The sequence below is a fragment of the Triturus cristatus genome, unplaced genomic scaffold (genome assembly GCF_964204655.1).
Source record: "Triturus cristatus unplaced genomic scaffold, aTriCri1.1 SCAFFOLD_367, whole genome shotgun sequence".
NCBI lineage: Eukaryota > Metazoa > Chordata > Amphibia > Caudata > Salamandridae > Triturus > Triturus cristatus.
This window is the reverse complement of record NW_028188010.1, coordinates 287,040-309,141: the sequence shown is the minus strand read 5'-3', so window position 1 is coordinate 309,141 and position 22,102 is coordinate 287,040. Positions and strand designations below refer to the sequence as shown.

At 43.8% G+C, this 22,102-nt stretch overlaps 2 protein-coding genes across 2 annotated transcripts in view; both read left to right on the top strand.

Moving 5' to 3' along the window:
• The window catches only part of LOC146770421 (rho guanine nucleotide exchange factor 11-like), a 327,379-nt gene that overhangs the window by 68,053 nt on the left and 237,224 nt on the right, over window positions 1-22,102 (top strand). The gene's annotated exons all lie outside the window — the stretch shown is intronic.
• On the top strand, window positions 18,158-20,112 carry LOC146770422 (uncharacterized). Its single transcript, XM_085640470.1, has 2 exons — window positions 18,158-18,703; window positions 19,531-20,112. Exons 1-2 carry the CDS (start codon window positions 18,158-18,160, stop codon window positions 19,993-19,995), a joined length of 1,011 nt encoding a protein of 336 aa, XP_085496596.1. The 3' UTR covers window positions 19,996-20,112.

The following is a 22,102-nucleotide window of genomic DNA, read 5'->3' as shown; positions in this document are numbered from 1 at the left end:
TTTAATGGCTCTAAGTGGTGCTTAAAGTAATTTGTCAGTCACTATGTCCCTTTGAAGTTAATGTATTGCTTATGAGTTGACTCTGACCAGGGTCTGACCTCTTCCGCGTGTTAGTTTTTCATGTGCTGAGAAGAACCAAAATCACTCCATGGATCTGAGCAGAGAAATGCCATGCTCATAGTTGGCCTTTGTATCTTCATCCTTGTTAGTTAGGGATTACTTGTGTGACCTGTTACCTGCAAATAATAATAATTCGTTTTTATTACAAGGGTGATTCTCTCTAAGCTGCCTTTGAATTAGTGCAAAAAAACAGTTGATGGACCGAATGCAGAACAATGTCATACATTCACCCCAGTAGAGAGATCTGGGCCTAAATCCATTGTTTTTTTGCTCACCATGCCGTTCCAGTTTTAACCCAGCCATGTGCAAATCAGTCTTGAGCCTGTGCCTCATGGGAACAGTCCAGCCCGAACTGCCAAGCCAGGTCCTCCCTGGACTGGAAAAAAGCATCCTAGGACCGGTTTCGGGGTTTCACCCCTCTTCAGCCAGGATAGCTTGATTCCAGTGGCATGGAGAGCAAGGGACCCACGTCTGGGGATACCCTTCCCACTCGAAGGTGACATAGTGGTAATTCCAGGGAGCATTCAGTTACACATGCTTAGTGGCCCATGTCTAGTACTAAACCCATAGAACCTTCTGGCTTAGGAGAAAACTGCATTCATCACGAGGGGATGCTAGAGCCATCACTTTTAAAAGAAAAAGAAACTAAAGCAGTTTGTGGCACTCTTAAAATCAGAGACTGACGGAAAGCGCCGGGCGTAACATGGGTCAACTCTGCGGCACTTCAGTCACCTGAAAGGATCATCTCTAAAAAGTGAACAGGCTCAGAGCAGAGTTTAACTTATAACATTAGGGATGGCAGACTGCCAAATTGGGGAATAGTTGGTCACAGAGTCAGTAGCATGTTAGATTTTCTTCTGGAATTTCTTTTTACATTGCTGCCACATTCTGATAACTCTTTTGACAGCACTTCTTTTGTTGCCAAAACACTCTTTGTTTGTTCCCAGAAGGCATCACAACTTTTTAAGACTCAGTCCTATTAAGACAGGTGCTATTTTTCAGCATTTTTGTTGAACACTGGGATCAGGACCTCTGGCTGACTTCTCTGGGCTCACTGTCCTCAACCAGTAAATACTGTAAAAACATCTGGAAATTATTGATACTAATCTTCCTGTGGAGCTGTGGGTTTCACAGTTGTCTAGCACAGTCTTTCTCAAACTGTGGGACAGAGATTCGCAAGCCAATTCACGAAAGTCTAGCAATCAATTAGAATACCTTTAAATTCCATATGTCTCTTGTCACATTTGCTGTACTGCAATGACAGAGGTCAAATGTCAAGCTCTGCCTCCTGCCAAATTGCTGCTTATATTTTTTAACATTGAGATTGTTTTTTACAAGCCCCTCTCACTTGCAATAAAGAAAAAGTACAGTGAATTATGTGACAATCTTGATGGGGTACTGGGAATGTGAAAGGAAAGCCTGCTGGATGGCATTTGAACTGTAACACAAGAAAATGTAAATACCTGTAAATTAACTTTAAGCAGTCATTTTACTCTAAAGCAAAACTTAGGTAAGAATAAAATTAGCTGTGGAAACGATCTCAAAAACATACTACACTGATGAGGCCTAAACCAGGGCTGTGTCCTTGCCCCAACACTCGTCAATGTATACACCGCAGATTTGGGGAAGAAGATGTGTCAAAATGCAAACCTCGCAATCCCCAATATTGGCCCAAATAGAGTTCACTTATTACAGTACCTAGACAATTTGGTAATAAAGGATCACACCAAAACTGGACTACAAAGGGGACTGGATGCTCTTAACATCTAGAACGAAAGCAATGAATTGGCTGTGAACCCAAACAAGACCTTGGTGATAGCTTTTGGACATAAAGCAAAAAAAGCTTTACTCAGCTGGAGACTGGGCGCCTAGATTATTGCCACCAGAAGGACGTACACCTGCCTTGGGGCTTGGCTCAGTGATACTGGGAAGGCAACTTCACACCAACAAAGAATGAAGTCCAAGGCTCAATCAACAATCAATGCTTCATGCAAACTTCCGGGTAAGCTGTGCAGTCCAACAACGCTGCCAATCCGGAGGGTGATACATTTCAAAATACCGGCGATAGCAGGCTATGCACAACAAGTGTTCCCTGATCTAATGGGGAGTTTGCATGAAAACTCCCAGTGTCAGGTGTACAAACATATCTTTAAGTTACCTATATATGCCGCAACAGTCTGATCCGCCTGGAGTTAGGCCTTGTCAAGCAAAACAATGAATGTTTGGGAACACAGGCGAAACATTATTACCAAGTCATTAAAGCACTCACAGGATGCTCAAAAAGTGTGCTTAGACCAATATACGAAGGAACGGCCAATCTGCGGAACAGCTACATGCAAAAAGCTGTGGGGGTACTTGGTTTTGCAATGGAGAACAGTTTTTTGGAAGGGATGAGCTATGCTGCAATTAAGAATGCTATGAACAAACAAACACACTCGTCAATTATTACGGCAAGCAGACAAACTTAACTATCTAGCCAAGGGAGGGCAACAAGGTTTAATTTCACCATAATAGGAAAATAGAACACAGCCATGTCTGAACCAAGCACTGGAAGGTAGTTCCTAAAAGACATCCAATGGGCCAGGCTGGTGCCCTTGAGAACAAGAGAGCTAAATACCGGTTGGAACTCTTTGGCACATATAACCAAATGCAGATTTTGTAAGTATAGAGAGGAGTCCCTGCTCCACCTGGTTTGCTGCTGCCCAGGTCTGCTATACTATGTCGTAAAACCCATGCTTCCCTCAAAAGGGTCCCGGACATGCACGGAAGCAGTATCAGTATCGTTCTCCAGCACCTCAAACTAGGCACATTTGGGAAATACATGGCAGAGGTGCGTGCCCGGTTGTCCAAACAAGAAGGGCATGATGACTTAACTGTGGCCTGTACAAACAAACCGTAAGCAACTAATCAAAACTTTGAGTGACCTAGGAGGCAAAGATGTCCTCAGGCAGCTATAATACACACCTTAGCATGCTATTACAAGCACACTAGCACTTTAATGCCTAGGGCATTTGGCTAGGACACAACTGAAATATTGAACAAAAGGAACAGCTGCTGTTAGTATGTGTTACTGTTTGTTTTATGACTAGGAACTGCATACAACTTTTAACTGCTAGTTGTCAAGTGGTGTTTTTAGTGGGCATATATATTTTACTGTTTTTCTTAAATATTAGGCGATGAGCCCAATTTTAAATGGGTATATTTCCAATTGCACTATCTTTGGAATATTGCAAATGATTTTAAGCAATCACGCAGTAAAAACTTTCATTCATTCATTCATTCATATGTGCTAATCTGGCCAGAATACAGCGAGAACTTGAGTTTCTCTTGCGCACTGAGGTGTATTCGAGAGCACACTCGCCTGCCAACCTAAAGATGTTATTAACGTCAAATTCATCTTCACTTAAATCTATAGGAAGGAGAGCAAAGAACTTGTCACCCATATTCACCAATGCCACTATGAACAGGATGAAAAGGCAGGAAGGTTACTGCGTGAACTCTCATATTCCGCGTCTGGCCAACAGGCTAGCTGCATCTAACCAGTATGCATACGACATTGTCCTGTTAAGTAAAACAGCAATTCAGCATTGAAGATCATTAACAGCCCTAGCTTGTTATACTGGAAAATATGGCCTGGAAATAAACAATAAGAAAACAAAAGTTGTGATCTCTGTGGAAACTATAAATCAAAGGGAAATAAAAATATTCATATGAGATGCAACTTTATCCCTCACATTAGTTCTATAAATGCTTTTCTGTCCTTAAGTAAGAAACCGAAGGCTCCCTCCCTACAGCCAATCCTAATTGTCATCAGCAGCAACCTCTCACCAACACTGTGTGATAGGTCTGAGTTACTGCGAGGGAGAGACGCAAAGAATCTGAACATTTTACACTCAAAAACATGTAGGCGTCATTTCTACCTTCGGCCGAGCACATCTGAGGTACAGATTTGCTAGAGTTTGGGCTAGTGAAGTAGGTCCTTGTTTATCAAGGAGTCTTTACCAAAACTAGGCAAAAATAAGTTCATCACGACAAAAATCCTTGGGGCACTTGGTATGGGCAGAAATTGCCACCAGTAAGAATGGAACTCATGGAGAGAGTACCCGGAAGAATCTATGCCCACTCTTAATCTTAAATACCTGTGGGGCACGGCAATGCCCTATGCTTCAGTTAAATGCCAGAAAGCAGTAGGTCATGCCTGATTCGGAGCGGGCGGGTTGGGAAGGAGTGGCTTACTCAATGTTGAGGGCCCTGACTGTTTGGTCGACCCTCTAGGGCCGATCAAACCAGTAATGCACACTCTCCCTTTTCTCCATCTAGGCTGCATGCAGTCTACATGGAGAAAATGGAGAGTGTTCAGCCTACATGGAGAAAATTGTCTCCCCCTAGGTGCCCGGCTGGGCACTGTCCCTACTAATCACAACGCTGTCATTGCAGGGTTGGGATTGGCTGAGGGGAGAATTACTGCTTCCTGTTCGTTAGAAGAGCAGGAAAACGGGACCCGGCCAGGAGCCGCGACGTCACGGGACCCGGGAATGTATGTTCATTTTTTTTACATATTGTTTAGACAATGAGCAATACGTGTGTAAATCAGTGTATTGGAAATGTAACAAGGCTTGGTGTAGAAAAGCACAAACCCTGGATTCGGAACATAACACAGTGGCTAGGGTTGGCTTTACTAATAAGAATTTATTTCTACTCACACAAACTTTTTTAGAAACATTAGGATAATGAAAGACTCAAAAAATATATATAACTTCCCAACCTGTACCATGCAGTTTCCGTGTAGCTCTTTGATTACACTTCATAGCTCAGATTATGAGAATAATTTATGAAATGAACAGTAACAAAAACGCCCCTGTGTCAAAAGCAGTAACCCACTAAGCTATGCACATACAATACTGTTCAGTTATCTGCATGGCACACGTCCTTTGCTGCAGGCATGTTAACCCTCTGCGCTACCTTAGATGAGTCAAAACTGCCTCTAGACAAAACTCCTATCTCTCTCTAGTAGGTACATTAATCACCAGAGTTATCTTGACATTTTTCTTGTTTCCTGAAAACTGCTGGATATACAAGGAACTCTGCAATGGGTGCTTTCAAAACGACTGCACAGCTGCAAAAATGTCCCCCACTAACAAACCTGCCCCCCACCCTTCCAGCCTCCTGAGGAAGCGCCTGATGCCTCGTTCGTCCAGTCCAGCCTTGGTACCATAGTGGGATCTCTATTTGTTCCTGATGCTCCTCTTGTGCACCATCTTCAAGCTAATGCATAGCTACTCCATGCCTCTTCTGACTCTCAGAACTGTCTAACTCCCTGCCGTCGCTTCAGCTTATCTCGTGAGTGCGCTCCAAGCTCTCTTGGTGTAGCCAACGTGCCACCTTTTTTCCAGACAAACTAGTGTTGAGAACCAAGTTTGTGACTCCATTTCACTCCCATCTTTAATCCTCTTCACCACTTCAGAGAGGCGGAGAGACTTCATCGACTGGACCATGAAAGAGTCTTAAGCTTTTACATTGATCTTTTATTTATTTATTTATTTATTGATATTTTACCCAGTGGCAGTCGCCACAGGGCAATTATAGTTAGGTCAGTGTTTCCGTAGAAAATGCTTTTTTTGTGTGTTGCTAATAACTTTGGTGCCATTTGACGAATCTCACAAAACGTACTCTTGTTTTTGCCTAGTTTGAGCATGGAAGGTTTGGGGTGATCCATCAAGCAAGGCCAAGAAAAAAGGGAGCTCTCAAAACACAAAATCCCCAAGCATTTTCCATATACTTCTTTAGCCAGCGCTACCGCAAAAACTGCTGAAGGGAATTAGACCAAATATCACAGGTAGCCAGGTCTTGGTTCGCAGATTGTGCTTTTTGCAATTTGGTGTATATCTATTTAGTCGTTTTTAAGATATTATGGTTTAAAAATATTTGTTTATGTGGACAGTTGGGTTCAAGGGATGCTAGCGAGAGTCCCTCAAACCTAGTTCTAAATAATGGAGTGTTCTGACTGGCCCTGGGAGATTTTTTTCGCATGGGCCCATTCGCTTCCACGGGAGTGGACACTCTGATTGGCTGCCAGCTGCATGAGAAAAATGTTGCTGGAAGACTCAGGAACTTAGGGGCTCATTATGATGACGGACGGACATCAGTCCGCCCGCCATCGTTGCGGTGCTGGGACCGCCCTTCAGAAGTGCAGCGGTCCCACCACACATATTAGGATGCTCCCGCCACACTGGGGGCGCATCCTGGGCTTTTAACATTGCGGACGGTGCTGCTGACTGCAGCACCGTACGCAATGTCAAAAGTGCTTGCACTGCATTTCCCTGCACTACGTGGCAGGCACCATGCGGTGCCTGCCACCTGGTGCATGGAAATGCAGGGGGGTACCATGGGTACCCCCCAGTGCACCCCCCACACAGAGGGGGCCTGCAACGGCCCCCGAATACAGCCTCCACCTGTCTGACAGGCAAAAAGGGATTCCGTAATCCCTACGGCGGTGCGGCACTGCCGCAGTGCTGCCCTGCCGCAGTGCTGGCCTGTGTCCTTGTACCTCAAGGCGGGCAAAAAAGGACCACCTTGCGGAACCATGGCGGACGGACTTTCCGTCCGCAGCGGACACTTTGGGATTCCCACCACCATCCTAATTTAGCAGTGGGAATTTCCTGTGTGATGGCAGAAGGACCGCCACCGCTGGCCCGGCGGTGGCGGTCCTTCCGCAATCATAATGAGCCCCTTAGTCTCCTGTCTTTGAGAAAAAATATATAAAAGGGGGTAGGCCTCGGTAGGCACTGTGTGGTGGGACCAAAAGGACCCTCCTCACCCCTTACCCTGGGATGCCCATCCCGAGACACAATAGCTTCCCTGCCTGCACTCCTGTGGGTCGGGAAACTCTTGGCTGTTCCTTCTTGGCAGAACAAACATGTAAGTCTGCTCCCAGCAGGCAGGAGATTTAAAGATGCTCCCTCCAGCTTGCGGGCAGGTGTGTGTTCTGTTTCCCTGCTCTCAACCCAGCAGGCAGGGAAAAAGAAATAATATTGCCCCCTCCTGGAGGGAGCAAGCAGAATACAGCTGCTCCCTCTGGGATGGAACAATGCCGGCTCCCTCTGGGAAGAGGGCCACATGCTCCCCTCCCCTTAATTATGTAATTTAGCTCCAGGGGATAGGTTCCCCAGGGCCTAACAAGGCTGGGGGAGGGGTTTCCTAGGGCCCATGAAAGATCAGGTATGGGTGCAGTGCAGCACCCCTCTCCTTTTATTTATATGTGGCATGGGATCCCTGGGGCCTAATAATGTGCGGAAAGGGGTGCTGCACGTCCCCTTTCCCTTTTTATTGGAATTTGGTGATGAGGTCTCTCAGCGTTCACTGACAGACTATATACCAATAAATATTGTGCTACCAAAATATTGTGTCAAAAATATTGAAAACAAAAATATTGTTTCCTATACAGATAATGGTACCATTATCTGTATAGAAATCAATATTTCTGGTGCGGTGAGTGTGCCCTGATTTATACATGAGCTCATTCATTCACCATTCCAGCTAGTGTGAATGGGGGAGGCAAGGGAACTGCATGGGGATGCAGCCGGTTCTTGTGACTGGGAATCTGGATTCTTTAAACAATCCACTAGTGCCCCCAGTCTCCGACTGTGTCCAGCGTGCCTATGCCCCTCCTAGCATCTCACAATAGGACCTCTCCTTCATAGCTAGCCCATCTCCCCAGTTCCTTTCTCCAGGAAGTCGCTCAAGGGCCCTAGGGTACTTCCAGTTTCTGGTGATTTCCCTCTTTGCCACTACAAATGCTAGATTGTGGAATCTACTTGTGATCTTAGATTTGGGTGTGTTTGGGAACCAGCCTAACAGACTGTGGCTCGGGGAACAAGGTACCTTTTCCAATACCTCCTCAGTGGTTTTTGTTACCTCAACCCAGTAATGCTGCAGATTCGGCCATTGCCATAGCATGTGCATGAAATCCGCTCCTATATTCCCACATCTTTGGCATGCTGCGTCGTTTATGTTAATGATGCGGTCAGGGGTAAGGTTGGCCCTGTTGAGTACAAAGAAATTAATCAATTTGAATCTAGAGTTCAAGGCTACTTTCGGTATCCTTTCTAGTATTTTAGTCCGGTCACCTTCAGGAATGAGACTGGGAATCCCCAGGTCACCCTCCCATTTGTTCTGCTGTGTGTCGGGTGGTAGGAGTGTATCTTCCCATATTGCTCTATAAAGGGCTGTTACTGCTCTGTAGGTGCCCAAAGATGCCACAATGTATTTGTAGGACCTATGGGGTTGTGGTTCTGTCGGACTCATGTTCCAGTGTTTGCGAAATGCCATCGTTACTGGTTTGTGAAGGAGGAAGTGGCCTTGCTGCAGGTCAAATCCATTTGGTGCAACAGTAGGGTAAGAATTGGACTCAAGAGGGGTAACATTTACTATTCCCACTCCAGTCAGTGTAACAGTAGGGCATTTGTGTATGCTTTAATAATTTACATAATTATAAATACATTACACATTTTAATTAAAATTATTTACCAACTAAAATTTCATATTTACCTAAATAACTTCCCACCCTATACCTACACAAACCCAACAAACCACACCTAAAATATAACCTAAAAAATATAATCATTACACATTTTACATAGTTAATTATCAATTAAATAATGAATTAATTCATAAATTATTACCTAATTAACTTCTTACCCTATAGCCCTACACACCCAACAGCCTGCACCTAAAATATAACTTACAAAATATAATAATTGCACAATTTACATAACTATTTATCAATGAACAAATTAAAAAATAATAAGAATTAATTACTTATTACGGAATTAACTTTCTTCCCTATACCCCTACAAACGGGACAACTCACACCTAAAACATAACTTGAAAAAATTATATTTATTCAATTTACATAATTAATGATCAAGTAAATATTTAAGAATGAATTAATAATTAAACAATTATTATTTAATTAAGTAGCCACCCTATACCCCTACAAACCCAATAGCCTGCACCTAAAACATAACTTTAAAAAAATACTCAATTTATATAACTAATTAGCAATGACATCATTAATATTATTTTTTTAATTATTAATTTATTAAACTTCATTTACTTCTCACCATGTACCCCTAAAAAACCTCACAGACTGCTACAACACTATAAATTACTATTAACAATTCAATCAAAATTTTAAATAACGTAAAATTCCAAACTATATTAAAAAATAATTAACAACAATTATATGAAAATATATAACATGGACGAGACAAGATGGCGTCTGATTGAGACAGCTGTGCTGCTTGCCCCTTGTTGCCGAGAATGCTCTAAGGGCTACAAGGACCTTCACCACCCTAAAAACATAGTAAATTCATGCCCCCCATGACTCACCAGCTGAAGGCGAACGACCCCGACATCCTTCAGCCTTTTGAGACACTTCTGACACTGGTTTTGGAGAGCACTCCGATCGGCAGCTACCGAGGGCTGGTGGAGAGGAGGGGCTGGAGATACAGGAGTGCCCGCAAGGATCGGGTGGCTCACGGCGCAGGGCTGCATCAACAGACTGGAGAAAGTGAGGATGCCTCCTAAGCCCAACTGGGCGACAAGCCTGAAAGCTCCCGAAACGCAGGCAAGTACAGAGCCAAATTCCAGCATCTTGGCACATTGCACTAAGGGAGTGAAGACGGTGGCCTGCACAAACTCCAACCCCAGGATACCAGTTAAGGGGGAACAGACCCAGGACGGCCCAAAGAAAGGTGAGATGCAGGAGGTTGCAAAGCAAAATTATCTAAATGACAGTAATACGGGGACCAAGGGGAAAATTGCTTGCCCAATAGATCCCATGGCATATTCTCAACCACTACCACAGTTACAGCTTGCTCTCCAAGGGCAAGTGGGGCAGCATAGCATCACAGACTTTTTCACCACAACCTCCCAAGTTGATGGCAATGGCATGATGGTTAGCCACAAAGACGATTTAACAACTTGATACAGACAATGCTGGGGAGCAGCTGAGCTCTTCAAGCACGGGGGATGCCCCTTGTAGTATACAGCCAGTCGACAAGGCGATAACCTAAATGGATGAGATCCATGGCGAGATTACTACGGAAAGCCCTGAGGATGCCAACAGACACAGACCTCTTGTGTCTTCCGAATCCGGGCAGACAGTCTCAACTTTGGGGGACAATCCTGTTAGCGTAGCCCACTCCTCCCTGGCACAAGCATGGCCTAATGGCATTGCAGCCCAACTGGACACCAGTATGTTAGTCAAGGAGGCAACAGGCTTTAAGGGGTTGGAGGATACTTTGGATCTCGGGGATACATTTTACTCAGTGACCGATGGCTCTGAAGTCAGTTCCTCTGATGTAGAAGATATCCGCAACGTGCAGCTCTCCAGCTCCAGTCTCAGTACCCTTCAGAAGGATACGATGGTCAGGAAAAAGAGGCTCCTGAAGAAACATAGACTCATCCATTGGAAATGGAAGCAGAAGACAACATCGGACTCAATGCAGACCCTAACTTAAAATGGGACTACTCTGCTACCCAGAGTGTTTATTCAGATCTTTTGGGACAGGAGGAGGATGCTGCACCCTCTTTGAAAATGATTTACGAATCTATAAAGCTACTGCAGGAAGAAACCCAAATGGATGGAAAGAAAAATCGACTGGCAACAAAGAAACTTCAGGGTGCTTTAAGGAAAATGGCTAAAGCTTGCACCAATATAAACTCGAGACTGACAGATGTTGAAGAGCGAACTAGCACACTTGAAGATGGCTTGGTCAGAACTCAGGCACAGGCAGAAACGAGAAACGTATGCAACACAGTTCACGGATCTTCAATGGAAGATGGAAGATTTTGAAAATAGGCAAAGGCGTAATAACCTGCGGATACTTGGTATTAAAGAAGGAATAGAAGGGGATGACATACGGGCCTATATATTGAGACTAATGAAGGGAGCCTTTCCAGAACTCCAGCACTGGAATTGGGAAACAGAGATACAGCGGGTTCACCGCTTCCCTTTGACCTTGAAAAAAACATTTCAAGGGCAATACTAATTTATTTTGGGAACTTTTTGCTTCGAGAGGAAGTGTATGCCAAGGTTACCGTGGAACGTCGATGGAAATTAAGAGAACTGATCCAGCCCTGTCAAGCTTTGGGAGCACAAGCTTTTTGATGAACCCAGCACGATTAAAGATTATCCACAAGAACATTACAAGAGTCTTTACCTCAGAGATCAAAGCTAAAGACTACACGGAAAAACTAAAAACTTAATGGCAAGACCCTGTATGTTTATCTTTTGATTAGCTAGACTGAAGTAGGGTGGGGGGTGCGTCTGCTGGTACTTTATTTTTTCACCTTTTTTTTATCACCGTAACAACACAGTACTTTGGTGGACTACCCTATGGAAGAAACACCAGGATGTACGAATTTCTGATGGGATGACCACGGGGGGGGGGGGGGGGGTAGCACTTCTTAGGAAGAAACAAAAGGGGGGAAACTTTATTGAAAAAAAAAGAAAGGGCTGTAAAAACCAGAAAAACATCTCATAGTTAGGCAACAAGGAGAGCTGACTCTCAGGCTCCACCACAGAGCCCTTAGGTCTGCCTGTCTCTCATTGCAGGAGGGGGGAGAGAAGCGCCATGAGGACAGGGATGGCAGGGCGGGGATAAGCAGAGGTTTATCGGGAGGGGGACTGGGGAGGGGGAAAATGAAAAAACACCATTGTGCGAGGATGTTAATGTGGGAAGGAATGCGGGGACAGGGTGATAAGACATATACACCATGCGTATAGCAACGATTTATATATGCGGGTTGAACGACGCTGCCAAATGCAGGATAGTGAAGAAACAGCTTAAGATATTACACGCTGACATAGTTTGCATACAGGAGACGCATATTGAGGGGACGCGGAAAATTCTCTTAGAACAGTTGGGATTTTAATTAATAGCACATACCACACAGAGGACTAGAACACGGGGGGGTAGCAATATTGGCACAGAAGGGGTGATTGTGTTTAAATCTTGTTTAACTGGTAGGTTTGGTTGATGGGTAATTGTTGAATGTCAAGAACAGGGATTTAATTTTACTCTATGTTCAATTTATGGGTTGACGGGGATGACCCCGAAATATTTGATTTTCTTAATTCTGAACTGGCTAAGTGGCCTTTACCGATCATTGTATGTGGTGATCTTAATATAAATGGCATAGATGGACTGTGGAAGGGGAATCCAAGTAAATATACAGGTCGGAAAAAAAAGTCCACAGGGCCCTTATTCAGATGATGGACGATAATGGGCTCATAGATGCCTGGGCACAACTAAAACCACAGGAGTGGGGTAGCACGTACTACTCCGCACCGCATAGAGCCATAGAGCTGTAGCACGGCTAGATTATTTTTTGGTCTCATCTTCTCTCCTCCCCACTTGTACCATTAAGAAATTCTCTCTGGTTATCTCTGACCACAATTCTTTGGTCCTGGAGGGTCAAAGGATTGAGGGGGGGGGGGGGGGGGGGGCGTGCCGGAACACAGCTGGACTTCTGAACACACCCTGCTACAGGCCCCAAAATATGTTCAACATATGAAAAAATGGCTTGAGGAATTCCTAGAGATCAAAAGGGGTAGTGCTGGGTATGGGGTGGTATGGGATGCTCTCTAGGCTGGAATCAGAGGGAAAACCCTGAGCTATTCGCTGAACCGGAATAAAAGAAGGAAATGAGATTAAGACCATGCATAGAACAATTTTAGACATAGAAGAACTACTGGTTAGGTCTATTGCCACCTGCTCAAATAAAGATGAGATCCTCCAGAAATTAGTTTTAGCAAAGGCTGCAGCAGGTGAAATCATGGCAGCAAGAGCAGGGGGAACATTCTTGGCTCGGAGACACTCTTGCTATGAATTTAGTGAACAAGTTGGGCACATGTTAGCTGCAAGGACTAGACAGAAGACCTCCGGGGGAGACATCTTAGAGATTAAAAATTCAGTGGGGGAAGTAGTCACAATACCCAGTGAAGTACATATGGTATTTCAAAGCTATTATGAGAATTTATACAGGGAAAATGTGCTCTGGGAACCCAAGAACATAAAAGAATATTTAGCGTTGCTCACAGCCAGACATTTTCATAAGAAGACTCAAGGGCTTTGGAGAACAGATTCTTAGATGAAGACATTTAGGGAGCCCTAAAGGAACTGCCATCCGACAAGGCTGTAGGTCCTGACCAAATCCCACTAGAATTGTATAAGGTTTTTTTCAACTTTGGGGGGTGATATAAGTTTTGTAATGTGCCAGGCACAGAAAGGGGAAACACCTCCAGAGTCATGGGCAGAAGCTAGTATGATCATTTATCTAAAGAAAGGAAAGCCCCCTAACAAACCTGGTTCTTATAGATATATTAGTCTAATGAATAGCAACACAATGTTTTTTTCAAAAATCCTAGCGAATCATTTTAGTACCATGATTGGGAAGGTGATCTCGCCCCGCCAGCACGGGTTCATCCCAGGCAGAGGCACGGCTGAACATATTCGCAGAGTCTGTACTTTGTTTGATGGTACCTCTGTCACGCGAGATCCTATGGCGCTTATCCTGCTAGACACAGAGAAGGCATTTGATAGGGTCTTGTGGGGCTATCTTTGGGCTGTACTTGAGAATTGGGGTGTAGGAAACTATATAGGAATCCTAAGATTCAACTCCGGTTGATGGGGGGACAAAGCAACCCAATTGCTATCACACGAGGGACGAGGCAGGGGAGTCAATGCTCTCCCCTCTTATTTGCTTTTTATATTGACCCTTTGATTTGGAAAATTGAGGCAAATAAGGGTATCCTCCCTATTGGACTAAACAGATGTGAAACTAAGATTTTGGGATAATCTGATGAATGGCAATAACAGCCGCAAATACATCTGTGGCTTTAATGGAAATAGAGCATGAGGCTGAATGCTTTGGGGCGATCTCAGGCTATCGGCTTAGCCGTGAAAAGACACAAATTTTAGTTTATGACATGCTCTCTATCTCGGATCCAAGAGTAACTGAATCTGCCACCTATCTTGGGTTTATTATAACATCAGAACTAGGTAAAGTTGTCGAAAAAGAACCTTGTCCCCGTGATTCAAAAATCCAAGAAAGACTTTGATAGGCTAAATAATTTGCATCTTTTGATTGTGGGTCAATGCAACATTATCAAAATGATATTCCTGCCCAAAATGTTGTATCTATTCAGGACGATACCTCTGAAATTTGAAAATCGTTGGTTTAAAGAAATGGAGAGGCTGATTAACCGATTTATTTGGGCTCAAGGGAAGACGAGAAGAGCGCTTAGATATATGTCCCTATCTAGGGAAAGAGTGGGCTGGGTGGTCCCTGATTTAAAAATATATTATTGGGCCACGGTGGTCCAATACATCCGAGGGTTATTGGGTGGAAAGGTCATTGACCAGTTGAGGAACGATGCTTCTCCGGATGTATATGAATTACTGTTAGAAAGAGAAGCCCCTAATTGGCTTTTGTGATTCAGTGAAGCCAGTTATTATAAAAAAGTTAAATTCAAGACCCTTGGGGCAGCAGTAGCGGTCTGGACTGGCGTCAGCAAAAAGCTGGGGTTAGGAAGAATGAATTATTATACTACTTTATTTGGGTATCTGCCTCTCCCCGAGATTTTTCACGATGGAATTATGTGGCGATGGGATGCTTTAGGGGTGAAGACGATGGGGGATCGTTTTGAACCAGATGCTATACTCTCATTTGAGAAAGGCCAAATCCTTTTTAACCTCGATCACAGGGAGTTTTTAAAATTCGTCCAGATCCGTTCCTCTATATTAAGGAAGAAGGGGAGAGCGAAAGCTTTCTCAAGAGATCCAGTAATGGAAGTGTCCAAAACCCTGATGGGTGTACAATCGCCCAGATTTATAAAGAGCTGAGACAACTACAGGGCGATGATTTAGAAAAACACCCTGAGAAATGGCAGCGGAAGCTGAACACTGAAGGGGATGAATTTAGGGCATTGCTTAAGCTTGGCTACACCCTTTTAAGAGTAGCGAGCCTCCAAGCACAACATTTTAAAACACTTGTTTCACTCTATTACACCCCAGCTAAGATAGCTCAATGGGGTGGGACTGATGGTATTTTTTGTCCCCGTTGCCAAGGCGACGAGGCAGATATACTTCATATGTTTGCCTCTTGCCCTGCCTTGCAACCTCTTAAGAGAGCTATAGAGGATTTTATGGGGCAAACCCTGAGGATCCAAATAAAACTGTCTGCCGAGCTGATGGGTTTAGGTGTGGCTCGAGACGGAACGCTGTTAGCTCACTGGAAATTTGCACTTCTTGCCATGGCTGTTGTTAGAATTTGTGTGTTATCTGCATGGGTGGCCCCTAATCCCCCCACATTTCAACAATGACTTACACGACTTAGCTATGTTTTATTTGGGAAAGGGTCTGTATGAGAAGAAAGGGTGGAAGACTAGGAAATTAGGGAAACTTATTTGGGCCCCTGTAACAGATTGGAAAATCAGGATGAATGCACTCCAGGTACAATCCAGTGATTTAAACATATTGGAGTAACTATCTTTGCTGTTTATGTTTTGATCTTTGTGTAACCCTTTTTTTTGTCAGAGCTGCTATATTCTGTAACTTAATAGTACTGTACTGCGCCTCTGTAGGCTCTCAGGATTTGTTTTCTCTTTTCTTTTTTCTTGTTTAAGAATGTTTTATTCTTTACGGATGTTTCAGTATAAATGTACCTGAACCGATGGTGGAATAAAAATATTTAAATTTAAAAAAAATATATATATATATATATATATATATATGTATATATATATATATATATCATATACCATTACAGTATTATTTAAAACTCATAAAGATAATTAAAAATAAATATTTTTTACACCAATATTATTGTCTACAATATTAACAACAACAATATTCTTGAAAACAATATTATTTACCTTAAAAAACAATATTTGTGTCAACAATATTCCTGCATCACGATACTTCTGTGACAGGATTTTAAAAACTCGAAATTAATGTCACTCGATATTTTGTCCGAATAACATCCTCAGAGTCAGTTAAGGTTTGGGGAAGCTGCACAATCTCTCCCCCCAATATTTGTTTTCGATGGGGTCCCGGGGCCCGAAGGGCAACTCTGTCTGGCACATGCCAAATGCTGTGCCCGGCATGGGGTTGGCCACCTGCTGGGGATTTGACCACAGGGTCTGTCAGCAGGCCAAGCCCTATGGCCACCCCCTAGTGCGCACGGCCAAAGATGTCATCAGTGATGTCATAAATGTCATAGAAAATGTCATCTGTGATGTAATATGTGAGGTCATAAGTAGTGAATGGCTGGACGAAAGTTATAGTTAGCACCACGGGCGCAAGTTATAGTTAGCTCTTCTATAACTGGTGAATTTGTTTGTTTATTTAAAATTCAAAACATAAATGTTATCAGTGACATGTTAACCTACCTATAACATCACTTTAAATATATGTATATATTAACCAGTGGTGGAATCATAGTTAGCATCGTGTTTCTATAGGATATGCCTTTTTTGTGTTGCTAATAACTTTGGCGTCACTTAACAAATCTCCACACATGTGCTAGTATGTGATTAGTTTACACATAGACATTTTCGGGGTGATCCATAGCCACCTTAGACACAGCTACAGCCTAAACCGCAGAACGGATTTAGATCAAAGTTGTGAGTAAGCTAGCTGTTGGACCAGAAGGAATGATTTTTTGTGTTTTGGTGGCAATCCATTTATCAGTTTTGGAAAAAAGAAGGTATAAAAGAATTGTACATATCACGTTGTGGAGGATCCGCAGAGCTGACCGATCTCAACCTGAAATCTGAGTGGGTGCCACTTCCTCAACCAGGAAGTGGTGGCAGCCATCTCCCAAATCCTGAAGAAATGAGAAAAACATAAGGCGGCAGGAAAGGGATACCCTGAACCACGATGCCTGGTGGTGGGGTTGTCTAGGGTCAAAATATTTTTTGAAAATAAAATTGCTGTAAATTCACGGGGGAGCTGTTAAACTGCGGCAAAATAAAAACTGAAAAAAGGAAAGCATGGGCTCTCACCATTTCTATTTAAAGACCCTTCTGGTGGGATGTGGGTGAGGCATATGGCATGTTTCAGGGGGAGGGTGTTGTAGCCCCACTCCCCATGCCTTCACAAGGCCCCAGGCACCCCTTCGCCTGGGGCCGATAACTTAATTAAAATGGAGCTCTACCCTAGCCCCATGATCCCCAATCCATGGGACACCGTTTGTGTCCCTCCCCACAAGCGTGGGCAGGGAATCTGCCACGGTTGCCCCACCTGATGGGAGAACAAAGAACGGCCCTGCCTGCACTCAAGAACAGGGAAATGCTTTAATTGCTTCCCCTGACCCTCTATGGGAGCACGAGAAAACTGTTCTTGTGGGGTTAAAGCAATGCCGGCTCCTGCTACACCCGGGATGGGTGCATACTGGGGAGTCGGTGGGGCTGTGAGGGCCCTGGGCCTCCCAGTAGACCTCAACGTTAGACCAGCTGTGGGGTGCCCGGGGTGAGGCAAGGCTGTTTGTGACATGCTATGGGTGGGCACCAGGACATGCTATTTAAAAACAAAGAAAAACATGCCGGCTCCTGCAGGTGCAGGGGGCTGTGAGTAGTATAGGTTGTATACTACTCGTCACCATGTATTTTTTGACAGGTGGCCACGCCCCTTTGACCACGCCCCTTTGGTCCGTGTGTCTATATTGGACGCGTTCCAAGTCTGATTTTAATCGGGGTTTTAATCGGTCCTTATAACGTATTGATAAGATTATAGCATTTTATTGTTTTATAGGTCGTTATTTTGTGAATCATGGCTTATAAAATGATACGGCGATGAAATCAAAAAGCGTATAAAACGATAAGTTAGGATTTGTGAATCAAGGCTTATAAAATGATACTGCGATGAAATCAAAAACGTATGAATCGACCACGCATGCAGGAGGGTTGCTAAGAAGTGGGGGTAGTGTGAAATACGAGTCTACAAACATACCGCGGGGCGTGTCTAGTATGTTCACAGAGGATATAAGCCAGCATTCCGAGGACCGTGTGTTAAGAAACCCCCGCTTTTTGCCGACAAAGAAAAGCTCGAGCTTTAAGACAACTTTGAGAATGTCTTGCTCTAGCGTGGAAGCGGGACCCCTTGGAGAAACTATAACAGCGATGCTGAAGGAAGCGGCAAATGCTGCAGACGACGCTGCAGAACTCGACGATAGTGATAAGGAAAATTGCGCGCCAACAACGCCTGCGGGTACTACGTCGGAGATGTCGTCGGCGATGCTGAATAAAAAGCCCGAGACAGACGTCGAGGCATCGGCTATGCCGAATATAAAGCCCGAGACCGGAGCCTGCGAAGAGGCGGTTGGTGGCATTGCTAAAATGGCGAGCAATACCTCCGATGCTACAGACGGCGGTGGAAGAGCGGAACCAAGTGAAGATGACGAGGGTATTGACCTGCAAGAGCCTGAACCCGAGGACTCCAGCGACTGTACAGAGATGGATTCCGGAGAAGAATCTGTAAACGAAACAGAAAAGTGCGAAGTTGGAAAACGAAAAGTAAGTACGAACCGCAATTTTTCGGCAAATCCTCTGGGGTGTTTAAGAGTGTGATGATGAGGCGTGTAGTTGTGAGGAAGGCTGAGGTCGAAAAACCCCTTTTTTCTTTTTATCAGCAAAAGAGAGGAGGAGGAGCCCCAGGCGACAAAACCGCTAGCACGACTGTGGAAGTCACACAGCCATCGCTACGTTTTTCATGTCTCTGCTGCTCAAGACAGAAAAAACTTGCCGTAACGCATAAAAACTGCAGCTGTAAGCGCTTAGACGCAATTGTACAATTTTGTCGTGGTGAAAGTTGGAGCACGGATCGATATCGCGGACTTTTGACAACGATAGCCGCGATCATAAAATTGTGCTTAAAGGCGGGGTGGTACGACGAATGCGAAGGTTGTAAAATTGACGACCCGAGTCAGTTGCATCACGACTGTCTCACGACGGGTGATGAATATGAAGACAGTTTGATACGGAAACTATGTTACAAGCTGGACCCCTATAAGATTATGGCGACGTTGGGGGCGGTCTATGGCTTGAAAGAAATGTCAGTACCCGAAGATTGTAGTAAGATGATTGCGAATGTTTTAAAGTATATTAAGAGAGTACAGTCCCCATCAGAGCATGTGAAAAGTATGTATGAAGCGGGTGATGAAGACATACGCTTGATAATGAAACAGCATTTGAGAAGGAAGAATTACCGTAGATATTTTAAGATCAAGTATCTTTACAGGAGTTTAAAACCGAGGAACATGACATTTCTTAATGTAGAGTAAATGAAAACATGATGATCTTCGCGATTGCTACTATTATGTATGTGTGTTTTTCCGTTGCAGGAAAGTGTGTTTCGACACATGGTTGAGATCGGCGTGCGACCGAGCGTTAGATGCCTGGAAGACGCTTTTTATTTTCTGATCAGAGCAAAGATGGCGTACCCCAAACCAGTGTTTCGCCCGACCGCGCTATGTCGTAACAAGCGATGTGAAATCATCGAAGAGCTTGAAAAAGAACTGGGTCAGAAACCTAGAGGCTTTTACGACGTTGAAAAGAGCAAAATCTTCTTGGGCGCTGACGACGTGCTCGAAGATTGCATCGACAATTATATCAGGCGGACATTTTGCACCCTAGGAACTACTCTGAATAAGAAACAGTTTTTCAATTTCATGAATACAATATCTGATTTGTTTTGTCGAGCCTTCTTGAAGGGGCGTGGGGAGGATGTAAGAAGACTGGTACCGTTCATAGCTAGCAAAATCCAAATATTGATTCTACGTCACGAGTTTTTGAGAGCATTGTGTTAAATATCTATGTTTTTATCGTTATTATCGTTTATAGCGCTGTACATTCCTATATTACCAGTTTAAATCATACACTGTTTAATTCGTGTGTTATTAAATAATCTACTATTGTAAAATAAACCGGCTTCTAGTTCTGATTATTTGATAAAGAAAAATAATAAAACAAAAGTGAATTAATAGAATAGGGGGGCGGGAGTAGGGGTTGCGGTATTTTAGTTCAAGAAGCGCTACGATGCAGAAGCTTTTCAAAAGAGTTTATTACAACCCCTCGAAAGTTGGTAGTTTTAGCGGTGTAGAAGCCTTGTACAAGGAGAGCAAAATCCACAACGACGGTGTTAAAAGAACACAGGTACGCGACTGGTTATCGGGCGAAGATGCCTACACGCTACATAAGGGGTCGAGAAAGCGCTTTCAAAGACGGCGTGTGATAGTCAGCGGCTTAAATCATCAATGGCAGGCGGACCTTCTAGACGTCCGTGAACATGCCGCGGTTAATGATGGTGTAAAATTTATATTAACGGTGATAGACGTACTGTCAAAGTATGCATTCGCCGTTGGCCTGAAGGAAAAATCGGGGAGCTCGGTCACAAAAGCCTTTGATTACATTTTCAGCAGCGGGAGAATTCCTAAAAAGTTACAAACAGATAGAGGAAAAGAGTTTGAAAACAAGACGCTAAAAGCTCTGCTGAACAAGTATGGTGTAAAACATTTTGTTACAAACAACGAAGTGAAGGCGGCGATTGTAGAAAGATTCAACAGAACTCTCAAGGCACGAATTTGGCGGTATTTTACAGCGTACAACACATTTCGTTATATAGATCGTTTACAAGATTTTATTGAAAGTTACAATCATAGCTATCATAGAACCATTAAGACGTCCCCTGTAGAAGTATCCCCGCAAAATGAGTTGAAAATTTGGAGAACTGTGTACGGGTCCGTGTTCACCAACAACCCTGTTTCAAAAAACACGCTCAAAAAAGGTGATCATGTTAGGGTATCTAGATGCAAGGGGGTATTTCAAAAGGGGTATGAGCAGACTTTTACAGATGAGATCTTTGTGATAGACAAGATTTCCAAGCATTCAGGCGTTACAGTTTTTAACTTAAAAGACTATGCTGGGGAGGAGGTCGAAGGGTGTTTTTACAAAGAAGAGCTGCAAAAAATAAAACAGGATCAAGATCGTGTGTACCGTATTGAGAACGTTTTGGCAAAGAAGGGGCACGGGGCACAAAGACAGTGCCTAGTTAAATGGCGGGGATGGCCTGATAAATTTAATAGTTGGGTCTCTGAGAGTGAATTAAAGGATATACAAAGTCTACAACAGCGGATATAGGCATTTAGGTACCGCGGAAGCGCCATGGAGGTCGGACCTTTTTATCTGACGCTCCCGAGTAACGCGTCTTTGGACACTTTCCCTAATAACAAAATTTCAAATTTTACGGTGAAACTAGCAAAACCTATTCATCTACAAGGAGATTGGGAGGTGGCCCTAACAGAAATTCAGTACCCGCACACGTGGGACACTTTTGAAACAGAGGATGTTAGATTTACGGTGGTACGCAAGAAGGAAAGCGCCCACGAACTTTCTTTCCCGCCGGGGCACTATGACAACATACGAGACATTGTAGAAGTAATGAATAAATCCATTGGTAACATATCGGAACTTGTTGACCTTAGATTAACGTATGAACCACGACTTCGAAAAGTGCAGTTGAGGAATGCTCAAGACTATGGTATTTTGGTGCGTGAAAAACTGGGGAGAGTGTTGGGGCTGACGCCTAACGTTCACCACTCTTCATCAGCGGGGAAAGCCTACACGGATGTACACGGCGGATTTTATATGATGTTTGTATACTGCGACGTGATAGAGCATCAGAGAGTGGGGGGTAGCTACGTGCCTCTCCTCCGGTGCGTGGAAATCACAGGCAAGAATAATAGCATGATAAACATCATTTACACCAAAAGAGATTATGTACCGATCAGCAAAAAACATTTTCACACAATAACTTTGGAACTGAAGGACGATTTGAACACTAATATAAGATTTAAAGTGGGTAAAGTCATAGCGAAGCTTCATTTCAGGCCGCGACGTGGTGAAGTGTACTAGAAT

Coding starts and splice junctions, on each gene's coding strand:
- LOC146770422 (XM_085640470.1), top strand. CDS start 18,158: ATGTTCACAGAGGATATAAGCCAGCATTCCGAGGACCGTGTGTTAAGA. Junction 18,704..19,530: donor GCGAAGTTGGAAAACGAAAA/GTAAGTACGAAC, acceptor TTTCCGTTGCAG/GAAAGTGTGTTTCGACACAT.